The 13,222-nt window shown below is 42.2% G+C and overlaps 1 protein-coding gene across 1 annotated transcript in view; it reads left to right on the top strand.

Moving 5' to 3' along the window:
- Positions 1-13,222, top strand: part of DSCAM (DS cell adhesion molecule) — a 446,344-nt gene that overhangs the window by 377,547 nt on the left and 55,575 nt on the right. The window contains exons 21-22 of the mRNA XM_053936664.1: positions 5,909-6,062; positions 13,093-13,210. Coding sequence (XP_053792639.1) covers positions 5,909-6,062; positions 13,093-13,210 — 272 coding nt within the window. The remainder of the gene's footprint in view (positions 1-5,908; positions 6,063-13,092; positions 13,211-13,222) is intronic.

Below are 13,222 nucleotides of genomic sequence, written 5' to 3'. Positions count from 1 at the left end.
TCCAGGATCAGTGGTTATTTGGAGCTTTGAGAGTCTGTCCATCTGTGAAAGGAAGGCAAAAACCAGCAGTCCTCAAGAAAAGTACAATTTGTGACCTCAGGCAGACTTTCACATCTTTAGGGAGTTCACTGAGAGGGCACAACAGTGGTGTGTCTGCTCTTCTCAGGGATGCAGAACTTGAAGTTCATTCTCTTATAAATACAGACATGTTTAGATATTTTTTATTAGCCCACTTTGCTTCCAGGTAGAAACAACTTAGTGTAGCCCCCAGTACTGGATAACTTGTGAGTCCAGGAGACTCTAAAATGTGATTTTTAGAATAAAACATCTCAGTACTCTCTGCCCCTTGAGTTCTGTGTTGAGTTTTGGGCCTCCCACATCACAAAAGGACCTTGAAGTGGTGGAGTGTGTCCTGGGAAGGGACTGGAAAACAAGTCTTAGGAGCAGCAGCTGAGGGAACTGGGGTTCTTCAGTCTGGAGAAAAGAAGGTTCGGGAGGGACCTCCTTGTTCTCTACAACTCCCTGAAAGGAGGTTTTAGCAAGGGTTGGTCTCTTCTGCCATGTCCAAAGTGAAAGGATGAGCAGAAATGGCCCAAAGTTGCACCTGAGGAGGTTTAGATTGGACATTGGAAATGGAAATTTCACTGAGAGAGTGGTCAGGCCTTGAAATTATCTACCCAGGGAGGTTTGGAGTCACTGTCTGTGGGAGTGTTCAGGAGGAGCCTGGATGTGGCCCTTAGGGACAGGGTTTGGTGCTGGGTGATGGTGAGACTTGAAGTTCTCCTCCAGCCTTGATGATTCTGTGATTTCCAGGAGCAGCAATGCCTGAGGAAGGGCAAGGTAGACAATTCTGTGATGGAGTTGTACAAAAAGATGGAGATTATTATGGTTTTACCACGTAGAATTGAAGACTTACTGCAATTTTTCATGAGGCTCAGTGCCTGTTCTAGGCCTCATGTGTAGCAGTGATTAAACAGGGCCCAAGGAGCAGCACCTGGCCCCAGCCGGGTGTGGTGGTGGCTGATGTCAGCCTACACTGCTTATCATGAGCCCCTCCAAAGCAGAATTAAAAAGAGCTATTTAGAGCAGCACAAAACTGAGCTAGACACCAAGTTAAAAATCAGTGTGGATCACTGGCATGGAGTGCTCCACTCACCACCTGAGTGGAGCTGAGCCCAGAGGAGGGATGTTTGTTGAGGGAGACCCAGCTATGCAAACATCATTTCGCTGATTTAACTCAGGCCAGAGAGAACAAACTCAGTGCTGTTCTGTGGCTGCAAAAAAAAAAAAAAAACAACAAAAAAAAACAAACAAACAAACAAACAAAAAAAAAAAAAAAAAAAAAAAAAACACAACAACACCAAAAAAAAAAACACCAAAAAAAAAAAAAAACAAACCCAAAAAAAAAAAAAAACACAAAAAAAACCCAAAAAAACCCAGTGGCTCGTTGTTGTGGGCAGGAGGGAGCGGCCTCAGTGTCTCTCCTCAGCCCACTTCTGTTCAGTGGCTCCATTACTGACCTGGCTAATGAAATAGAGAGGCTGCCTATTAAATGAGCAGGGGATACCAGGCTGGGAGGGATTGCATGTACACAGGAGACAGAAGCAGAATTCAGGCAGGTCTTGAATGAACTGGGAAATTTGTCTGGAAAAAGCTGGGTAAAGTTTAGGAAGAAAATGGGTACCCTGAATAACCAACTGCAAAAGTATTGTGTAGAGAGCAATTCTCTTGATTCTTCAGAAGAGGATTTTGAGGTTATTGTGCATCCCAAGATGAACATTAACAGCCTTTATAACCCTGTCCTGAAAAGGCAGATGAGAATCCCTGGAATTGTTGAGTGCAGGTTTGGAAACAGTGAGAAAGCTATGGACCATCTTTAGACAGTCTGAAGGATAACAGAAGATATTATTAGAGAAACTGATAGAGAAAATGGGATTTCTGGACAATGTTGAAAGCAACAGAGTTATTTAGTTGTAAAAAGATAAGGGTACTGGTGGGGAAAGAAACGATAAAACTTCATGTAGATTAAAGACTGGTGCAAAGATCAAGGTAATAATCTATTCTTCATGTTCCTAATAGACTGGAAAAAAAGCTGTGGGTTGAAACTGCAGCAGGAAACTCAAGCTAGATAAAAAAGAAAAACTATTTCTAATCATGAGATTAGTTAAGCAGTGGAATAGATTGTGCAGCCTAGAGAGTTGCAAAATCTCCTTTTATTGTAAGTCTTCAAAATCAGGTTGGGGAAACATCTGTTTGAAATTGTGCAGACACAGATGAACCTGGTTTAAAGAAGAAATATACACTCAGGTGATCTCTCAGAGTCCTTTCAGCTCAATTTTTAGAAGATGCCATATTTTCTACCTAAAATTGGAGTGAAAACACACCCCCCACCCTAGGTAGTATATTTATATTTATATTTATATTTATATTTATATTTATATTTATATTTATATTTATATTTATATTTATATTTATATTTATAATTTATAGTTGTAGTTATACTTTTATATTTATATTTAATTTTCAGCATGAGGCAGCCATTACACAGGTAACCAACCAATATTTTCTTACTTCACAACACACACCACAAGCCTGGGCTGTTTTTTCCCTTTTCACTCATGTCCTTAAAGTCTTTATATGGCTTTCCCAGTTCTCTTCCAGGTTTCCTGCAACTTGCAGAGAACAGAGATAGAGATCTGTAGCTCACTTACCTCATCAGAAGTTGTGTGGAACCAGCTGTAAGCAAGGTGCAGGCTACCTTTCATTAAATAACCTTCCAGCCCACAGTAAATGCTATCTCTTGTCTTAACTCCTTACTTGGGAAACTCCCTGACTGCTTGGAAAACTGTTAGAAATGTATTTTTTTTTTTTTTATAGCACTCTTCTGAATCTTTCCCAGGTTGTGTTAAGAACAGGCAATTAAAAACAGAAGCCAGAGGGATCAGAGTTTATGCACAGTACCTATTAAATTGTGCTTTAAAGGAGTCAGAAATGCCAGGAGATGGCATGCTGCTTCCAAGTGTACAAAGAAATGCACACCAATAGGGCTCGAGTTGCAGAGGAAAATGATGTTCCCTGCACCAGCTCTTCCTCAGCATCTCTTGCCATTGCCTGGTTGGGGAAGTAGATTGACTGCATCCTCATAAAGGACTTAGATTTCATTTTATTCTTCACAGCCCTTGCTGGCTTTCAGAGACTGATCTCTGTATCTCCTTCTTAGACTGTGAGCTAAAGGCAGAAGAAAAATTAACCCATCATGTATAAGCTGAAGAAAAATAGCAGTTAGGAAAAGAAATCCCTTGAGCAAGCATGTTACTGCTTCTAAGATTGAACAGCAGTTTATGTTTTATACTGTCACATGCACGGACCAATATGTGACAAGGTGACATTCCTTTAAATATTTCTTATTTCAATTGTTTAATCTTCTCTTTGCTGACAAAGCTGCCTTTTTTCCTTCTTGTGTAATCAAAGTCTCTGGCATGTTAGGCTAATTGAAATGACAGGCAAAAGTTTAAAGTAAAATCGATTCTTTGTCACTGAAGCATCCCCAAGTGTTTAAAAGGGAATGTGAGCTGAGGAAAAACAAGATGTGTGTTAACCGGTTAGAAACCAAAATCTTTTGCTATAGTAGCTTGTTTTAAGAAAATGAGAGTCATTAATTTAGTGAAGATGCATTTAGCAGATTTAATTAATAAATTAATTCTGAGAATAATTAACTTTACATTTAAAATAGCCACAGATGCAAATGGATGAATGATGCTGGGAGGAAGAAAGGAATTGAAAACAAAGCATTTTAAAAGCCTTACAGCAGAAAATCCTGCTGTTTGTCCATCTTTGGAGTTCCAGTGAGAAAGAGCTGATGGTTGCTGGAATGAAAGTTAGCCCTAAGGAATTCTGTGATGTTTAGCTGTTCCTAAGTGCTGTATCCATGTCCCATGGCAGCTGGTGGTTTAGAAGGAACCTGTGCTAGGTAACTGCAATAATGTGTGGAGCCAGAGACAGCCTGGCCTTTTTGACTTTCAAATTAACCATAGGAAATGCTGCCTCGTGAATATTAAATTTCAGCTTCCTCTGCCGTGATCAATACATTAATTTTTATGTATGACCTCACAAAGATCCAGCCTGTCAAGCTACGGGCATTTGTCCAATATTCTTGTGTAAATGTCAAGGCTGATGGTTCTCAAAACCTGCTGCAATATTTCACGTAATAATAAAGGTGTCTGGCTGCATTGACCTCTTCATATCAGAAGTGGGAGCCCAGGCAAACTCTGGCTAAATGGGACAAACTAGTTTGGCATTTTGACAAGCAAAGGGGCAATGAGTTTGGCTAGAAAATATGGCATGTTCCCCCTCTGGGCTTGTTCTGAGCCTGGGGAACTTCACTGGAGCAAGCCAGTCTTCCCAGAAAAATCATTGTCCGTGGAAGGAACAAAGTGTGTTCTTGTAGAAGCCTTTGCATGGTCTCTGAAGGGAGTTGAGGTGCCTGGCTTAGAGACAGATGTCTTCACTCTGGATTTCAAATGTGAGAGGAGATGAACGCCACTCTTCCCTAGGCTGTAGGAGAGGCCAGCTCAAGAGCAGAGAAGTGCAGTGACCCATTCAGCAGCTGAAACTGCCAGTTCACATGGAGAGGTGTTTAATGATATCTCAGAAACATCTCTTATTTATATGGAATTCACTTTGAAGGACTACATATTCCAATGTTTTCAGGTCAATGTGCCTTTTGAAATGCTAATCAGGTGGAATTGGTCTTTACCACAAGCAGATATTTGTATATCAAAGAGATTCCTTGCACACTTTGTCAGTCTGAACCAAGTTTAGATTACATTGATGCATTATTTTTAATGCTGATTCCTGCTAAAATCTTCTTTTCTACGTCATTAACCCTCTAATTATTTTTAGCCTAGTGTTAGTTAGCCATTACCAGGCTCAGCACTGCACAGGGAAGTGAGTATTATTCATTCCACTGGTTCATTACCTCTCTATTTTTACGTGCAGGCATCACAAAGCCTGTGTCAGAAATAAAAGTGGCAATATTGAGCACTGTGACACTGTTCAGAGCTGAGATTTCCCTCCCCACACTTCCTGTGGAGGATACGCTGAGGCTCTCCAAGCCCCCTGGAGGGATCTCTGTGTTCCTCCACACCTTTCCCTGCACAGGTTGCTGCAAGCAGGATGCAGAAGCTCTCATGGATGAGCAGGGACTGCAGAGCAGCTGGTTGGCTCTGCTGCAGCCCTTGGGCCGAGGCACTTGAGTGACAGAGGAGAGACTGAACTGGCATTTCTTCCAGCACTTGTCCTTCTCTGCTAATGCAGCCAACTGGCTGAGATGACCTTCAGCTGAGAGTCTCTGAATGGAAGTAATTTGGTGATTAAACAAAACTAGACTTGGGGGAAGTTTGAACAGTCTGTTGCAGAGCACAGTTTTATTCCATGCTTCACTCCACTGCTGAAGGGATAAGCCACCAAAACCCAGGAATAAGGAACATCAAAGGTTCTAGGTGACAGAAATAGTAAACTCCAGATTTCACAGCAGATGCAGCACTGAATCCTCCATTGGGAAAGTTTTGTGTAGAGATAAATCACTTTGTCAGAACTACTGATGGTAAAATTTAGCCATATTTATCCACTTCCATTGTTTATCCAACCCTGTAAAAATAAATGGCACATAAAAGTCCTGATCTGAATAAAACCAATCTGTAAACAAGGCACAGGCACAAATGCACTGAATATGAATGGATTGCAACAAGTTACTGTGTCTGCTCTGTTTATTGCCATCTGCCATCTGTTTGGAGCAATCGATACCCATCCGAGGAGCCCTGAAGTAACAGGCTTTGTAGCACTCACATTTTACATTCTCCAAATACTGCTTATTTTAGCCTGGAAACATTTGTCTCTCCCACCACAGGTGATCAGCGAGTTTGAAGCCTCTCCCGACTCATTTTCCTACAGAATCCCCAACCTGAGCCGGAATCGCCAGTACAGCGTGTGGGTGGTGGCCGTGACGGCTGCGGGGAGAGGCAACAGCAGCGAGATCATCACCGTGGAGCCACTGGCCAAAGGTACAGGGACAGCTGCCCAGAGCCAGCCAGGCTTCTGTGCTGCCAGTTACTGCCAGAATTGGCCACTCGTGTGGCCTCTCCGTGCCTCACCGAGGGTGGGGTTTGTCACCTTGCAAAAGGCGAGGTGACAACTTGCAGGTAATTGCTCAGGTTTTGCTGGAGTCAGCAGAGAGGGGATGACGTGCTCCTCCAGGGGGTAACTCATCCAGCCTACCTTAGAAGGGAATAGATGGCTTTTTGGAGCCATTTTTATCTTCACTTGTTGGGAATAGATTGCTTTTTGAAGCCATTTTTATCTTCCCTTGTTGGGTACAGGGTGTTTGCAGATGATGCCTCTCCCCCTCTGAATATATTTCTTTTCCTTGCTGTACAAGGTAACTTCTTTATCATTCCTTTCCTTAGTAATATCTCTTGTGTACTCCACAAGTACCATCTTCTGTATAAAATGGTCTGATTAACATATCTAAACTCTGAACAATTGTTCTCTACTTGCATTAGCTTTGAAGTTTGCTGCTTCTATTTCAGATATGATGAAAGGATAATGTGCCTCAAATCTTGAATATTTATTTCCAGCTGTATTAGTTGTTCTATTAAAAGATATTGCTAGGGCCTGTGGATTCTGCCTTTTGAGATGTGATGCTTGCAACATTAGAGCACCTTGGCTTGGAAATGGAGGCCTAACATTTTGAACAGCAAAGTGAGAAGAGTCCCATCCCACTCAATCTCTACATGGGGTCTTGAAATTGTTTTTTTTTCTTTTACTACTCAACTTGGTACCATTACAGCCTGTGCCAGGATGGGCAGAGAAATGCACAGATCCCTAGAGCTGCAAAATGAGATACATTTAATTGGCTTTACAGTTTTACAAGCCTGGTAATTCTTCACTTGGGTGTTTAATGATGTAAAGATGTAAAATAAAGTGTCTAGTGCATTATGATGACAGGTTCTATTTGAAAAGGCTTTGCTGAACTTCAGCCTAGTGCCACCAACATGAAAGCACTTTCTGCATGGCAGAGCAAACTCCATCACCATGGGAAATCTCCCTGTTCCTACCTGTCTAGCTGGTAGATCATCATTTTAATGCTGGTAGATTAACTTCAGAGCTGTTACCCTGGGCTGCATCAAAAGCAGTTTAAGCAGAGGGTTGAGGGAGGTGATTCTGTCCCTGTGCCCCCACAGGTGAGAGCCCACCTGCAGAGCTGCCTCAGCCCTGGGCCCAGCCCAGGGAGGAGCTGGAGCTGCTGCAGAGAGCCCAGAGGAGGCTCCAGGATGAGCAGAGGGCTGGAGCAGCTCTGCTGGGAGGAAAGGCTGGCACAGCTGGCATTGTTCACCTGCACAGGAGAAGCTTTGGGCTGAGCTCAGGGTGGCCTTGCAGGGCCTGGAGGAGCCCCAGGAAAGCTGGAGAGAGACAATTTCCAGGGGATGCAGGGACAGGACACAGTGGCTGCCCCTGGATCCCTGGAAGTGTCCAAGGCCAGGTTGGACACTGGGACTTGGAGCAGTCTGGGACAGTGGCCCATGGCAGGCACTTGGAACTGTTTGATCTTCAACCTTCCTTCCAACCCAACCCTTCTAGAATTCAGTGATTATGGTGGATGGTATTGCTGATTTTGGAGGTTACTGTTTGAACACATGACAGTTTCCCAGTGTGGAGAAGCTGCAAACAGAGTTCTTCAGATCTGAAAAAACTGGAGCTTTTCCATTGTAGCATTAGTGCACACTGCATTATGGACATCAGTGAGACCAAAGCTGAGATCCTAAAAGGGGGATGTGGAGTGTAAAGGACACTAGGGAAGGAAGATCATGTAAGAACAACTCAGGAAAAAAGGCAAAACTGTCAGTGTGTTCCTCCTTTGCTGTCACCTGTGTGTAATCAATGTGTGGTGGAGAAAAGAAAAAAGCAAACAAAAATAAGCATAAAAATAGATGCTCAAATAAGGGCAAAAATTATTAGACGTGGTGCAATTCTAATAGATTGAGGCTGCAGGCAAACCCTGCACAAAATGCACTGGAAGTTCTCTTTTGCCATGCCCTATGCATTTTAAAAAGAGGGAAATGTTCAAAGAACAAGAGGGAAATGTTCAAAGATGAACGCAGATCAATTCAGGCTTTGCAGGCACCAATATTCATGACCTCAAGTTATGAGGAATTGCAGTGTGCAATTTCTCTCTGTTTGCCAAAAATTGAGGAGTTGCAACTTGACCCACATGTACTTAAACTGATCCAGCTTACCAGAATTAATTCTGCTCCTCTGAAGCTTATATAACATAATCCACGATGACAAATAAGTGAACTTAAAAATAACTTTTATGAAAAGGCAAGATGACTTAAAAGAAAAAATAATTAATTACTTCAATACAGACAGGTCAGTCTGAAGAAGACTTTATTTCAAAGGACAGTAGAATGCATCCAGTCAACCTCAGAGTTTGTAGTGATGCTCCAATATAAAGTCTGCATTAGATGATGCCCAGGAAAAGCCTCTTACATGCACTTAGGACTGTAAAAGTAATGAATAATCCATTTGTGGAGGGTTTGATGGGCACTAGGAATACTGATAGCAATTTTATGAACTTTGGATGTGGCTATGTTAGAAATTACTGTATCACATACAAAATTTCCTTTATGAATGCATCACAGAGCTTTTTAGGGAGCTGGGAGAAAGTGGTGATCAGTGCTGAGGGCAGTGGATGCTCAGTGAGGAAGGATGGGCAGAGCTCAACGCCTCGAAGACCTTTTTCACCCCCCACTGTATCTGTAGCAAGCAGCACATCCCGGGGTTAGAAGCAGTTAAAGCCTGGTTTTGCCATAAGTTCCCAATGCAAAAACATCCTGTAGGCCATTATTTTGTAGTTGTTTGCTTCCTTTTTTTGTTCCTCTTACTGCACAGTAACTGTCCAAGTAATGATACCATCACGACAGCTAATAAGAGTTAACTTTGAATTGAATTATGTCAACTTAATTATAACCCCTTTAAGAACTCCTTTGAGAACAATGAGAATGTCTAGATAGGGGTTTGATGTGAAATGGATAGTCCAATTTAAATGAAAGCTTAATTCAAGTTAACATTTCTTTCTTTCTTTAGTGTCTTCATTTCTCAGAACAGATTGTTATTCTCTGTAATTAACTGACAGAAATAATAAAAAAATCCCCAACAAACAGAAAATAATCACGGCAATGAAAGTTCAGCTTCCACGTAAGCAAGCTGTGCTTCTGCCCCTCAAATTACTCTTCACTGCTGACTTGAAAGAAGTGGGTTTAGCCTTTCAAATATACTCAGAAGACAAAAAACTTTGCATGCACTTGTCCCTCTGATTTACTGACCATGGCTGATGGGGAATGGCATTTGCTGCCAGTGTGACAATAACAGATCCAGACCCCCGGCAATCCGATCCTCTGGGGACAACTCTCTGACTTTTGAGTTTCCCTTTTTGAGTTTCCCCTTTTGAGTATTTCTGAACTACCTGAGCATTAATTTTGAACAGATTTTCCCCCTAGTCTGCATTGCTTTGTGTGTTTAATGTTTTTAAGTAACATTTACTTATGTAAATGCGGGGTTCACATGATACACACTGCTCTGTTTCTTTGATCAGACTGGAGTACAGGGGATATTAGAAACAGAGAACCACGGAATGGGTTGGGTTGGAAGGACCCTTAAAAATTATCCAGTTCCACCCCCTGCCATGGCAGGGACGCCTCCCACTGTCCCAGGCTGCTCCAGCCCCAGTGTCCAACCTGGCCTTGGGCACTGCCAGGGATCCAGGGACAGCCCCAGCTGCTCTGGGCACCCTGTGCCAGGGCCTGCCCACCCTCTTCTGTGAGAAAGTAAATGAAAGAATCTCCTGACCCAGGGTATTCACTGTTGGAGCTTTTATTTTTTTTTTAAGCTGAACTGTAGTGAAATGTCATAGCTCTTGTTCAGTTTCCTTCTGAAGTTCACCTTTAAAATGCAGTTGTGTCCTCTAGAGGAAGAAAAACCCGCGTGTGTTACATCGTCTTACAAAGAATTTCTGCCCATTGCTATTTCTGTGGCAGTAAATTTAGGTTAGAGGATTTGTAATTTAAACAAACAAACATGCAGAAAAGTGCGTTACCATAAGGGAGTGCACCGTTCTGTGAAGGAACCTCTTTATCTTCAATTAATAATTGGGTAATTTGTAAAAATAATAGGAACAGACACAGCCCTAATCCAATGCCACGCCATCAAATGTAAGGCTAGAGGGAGGTGTGTAGGCATGTGGGTAGCTTTGATAACAAAGAAGTAACCCTGCAGCTTACCCATATGATTCCAAAAATTCCCCTGGCTCAAAAGAAAGAGGTCTGTGAGATTCCAGGCTTTTTTACCTCATGAATGCCTGCTAGAATTTCAAACCTATTGCTCTGAGGTGGATTTCACTTGACATTTATTTTGTTTCTAGTTTTCTTTGTGCACCTTTTAGCAGTCTCAGGACATCATTTGAAGTTCAGCTATAAAGAAAATTGGTCTTGAAAAATTTCCTGCTGTTTTACCATTTCTTTTAAAAGCACTCAGTACATGGGAGGAATAAGAAAATCCATAGAAAGCTGTGGATGCTTTCACAGAAATAGTGCACTGTGCTTTTCTGATGATTTTCTGAGTCATGGTCTATCATCTTACCAGTGGCTTAGGCTCCTGTGAGATTTATGTTACTTCCACACATCTCAGTAAAATGAGGGATACAGGATATTGAAAACCAGGAGCTACAACATTAATGTTGCACTTTCAACATCTGCTCTCCAGCCTATGATTTCTTAAGGAAGAATTCACATTGAAATAACTATTAAAAACAAAGGGAGAGCACGGAAAGTTTGCTGACAGTGGTGCCATGCCATGCTGAAGGCTTCAGCAGGATTCCTGTGTTCCACGTGTTTTGTCCTGCAGGAACTGGCAACAGCTGGGAGTAGCTGGATGTTTCAAGAAACACTGGAAATGTGGGAAGGCCACAGAGAAAATGATTAATAGTCAATTTTAAATGAGTTTTCAGACTTCATGTTGCAGAGGGAATTTTGCACAGAACAGGAATCAGAGCAGTGCAGATGCTCACAGATGTTTTGCAGATAGAGCTGACAGCATCTCCTGCTGCTTTTCAAAGATGGCATGAGAGCCACGAGGCACCTCCTGCAGCAAAACCTGGCACCACTGAAGACAAATGTGACTTCTAACACCAACTTCAGCAGAGTCAGCATTTCACTCTGTGTCTCTGGGTACTCTGAGCATTTTTCTGTTTGAGTTACTTTGGTTAATTAGCCCAACCCTGGGTGTGGTGGGTTGACCCAGGCTGGGTGCCAGACACCCACCAGAACTTCTCCATCACTCCTCTCTGCAGCTATACAGGGGAGGGAAAATATAACAAAGGTTCGTGAGTTGAGATGAGGATGGAGAGAGACCACTCAAAAAATACCATCACGGGCAAAACAGACTCAAATTAGAGATACTAATTGAATTTACTACCAACAAAATCAGAGCACGATAATGAGAAGAAAAATAAATCTTAAAAACCCCTTACCCACACCCCTCCCTCCTTCCCAGCTCTACCTCCTCCTCCCCAGCAGCCCAGGAAGATGAGCATAGGGGTCACAAGCAGCTCATCACATCTGCTGAACATGAGGGAAGCTTCTGGCAAGCTGTGACCTCCCCACTACCAAAACCTGACCATACAAACTCAACACAGATGGCCTCTGGGAGTACAGCCCTGTGCAAGTCTTTTCTAGAAAATGTTATCTTAGGAGTGCCCAGGTGGAAAACCAGCCTGATCCATCAGGGCTTCTGGCTGCCCAGTGTCTTTGCAGCACTCTGGTGTCCGACCTCCCCAGGGCAGCACAGGCCACGGCTCTGTCCTGAAAGGGTTAAACCTCAGAGCTCTGCAGGGAGGGAGCCAGGGATCTCCAGCTGCTCTTCAGCCAGGACAGGACATGTTAGGAAAGTAGTGCTGGCCAATTACCTGACCTTCACTTCGTCTGTTACCTGAATCTTCAGCTTGTGTTTTAGTTAAAATTTTGACCAGAGGGAAAAAAAAAAACCTCTTGAGAATCTTGGCCTTCAACAGTGCTTGAAGAGAACATAGGCAACACAGTCCAAATTGATTGTATAATCTGTGAAATCTTTTCTTTTTATGAATATCTCAAGTCCCATTGCAGCCTACTCAAGTAATTTTGCTTAATTTTTCAAGGCCTGTTCTTTTATGCATGAATCTTTTTCCAGATTAACTGTCCCAGTTATATTTGATGCTGGGTCTCATTTTCATGTTTTCCTAATTGGTGCAAAATGGATTATTAAGTATAAGTGCTGATCTGCGTGCACGATTGAAGTAGATCAGGACTAAAAATACAGTATTTTGTCTACCTGTATTCAGTATGTGCTTTTAAAATGTATAATTTAGAGGCCAACAGCAAGTGTATTTCTATCAAGGGTCATTCTTGAGGAATAACAAATGAAGTTTAACATAATCTATAAACTGAAAATACACAAGTAATATTTTTAGGTGATCTGAGAGCTGATAAGAACTGATTTCAGTTTGTTCACATTTGTGGATTTTAGATAGACTCTACAATGTAGTAATATACATGAAGGTTTGTTTCGCTTAATATCAAAATTGTTGTAGAAGAAATGTATCAATAATTTGGTTTTTATGAGACACCTATCTGCTGTGGACAATTATTGTTGGAAGTGTTGAGAAAAGCATCCCTTGGACATAATTTTCATCCCTAATTTCTATTCCAAAATACATAAAAGTTAGTAAAGATGATAAATAACTGGGTTGTCTCTCTTTCTCTACAAAGATTCTTCAATGCCATGCCTCATCTCTCTTTTAGTTACTTGTCTTCCAGGTACTGAAACTGATATTCTGCTTGAATAAGTAGCTAATATTACAAGTTAAATGGAATTAGTACCCTAAAAACATAATTTTTGGATTGGTTTGGTTTTCTCCCTTTAATTGTGGGTGTCTCCATTTCCCTTCCAAGGGCTGTATGAATGGACACCTCACTTCAGTCTCTCTTGCTGTCTCCCTCCCAGCTCCTGCCAGGATTCTGACGTTCAGCGGGACGGTGACAACGCCCTGGATGAAGGACATTGTCCTCCCTTGCAAAGCCGTGGGGGACCCTGCTCCAACAGTCAAGTGGATGAAGGATAGGTAACCAGCAAC

This window comes from Vidua chalybeata, chromosome 2, assembly GCF_026979565.1.
Source record: "Vidua chalybeata isolate OUT-0048 chromosome 2, bVidCha1 merged haplotype, whole genome shotgun sequence".
Lineage (NCBI taxonomy): Eukaryota > Metazoa > Chordata > Aves > Passeriformes > Viduidae > Vidua > Vidua chalybeata.
Note: the sequence above shows the minus strand (reverse complement) of the source record. Positions and strands in the feature narration are given on the sequence as shown.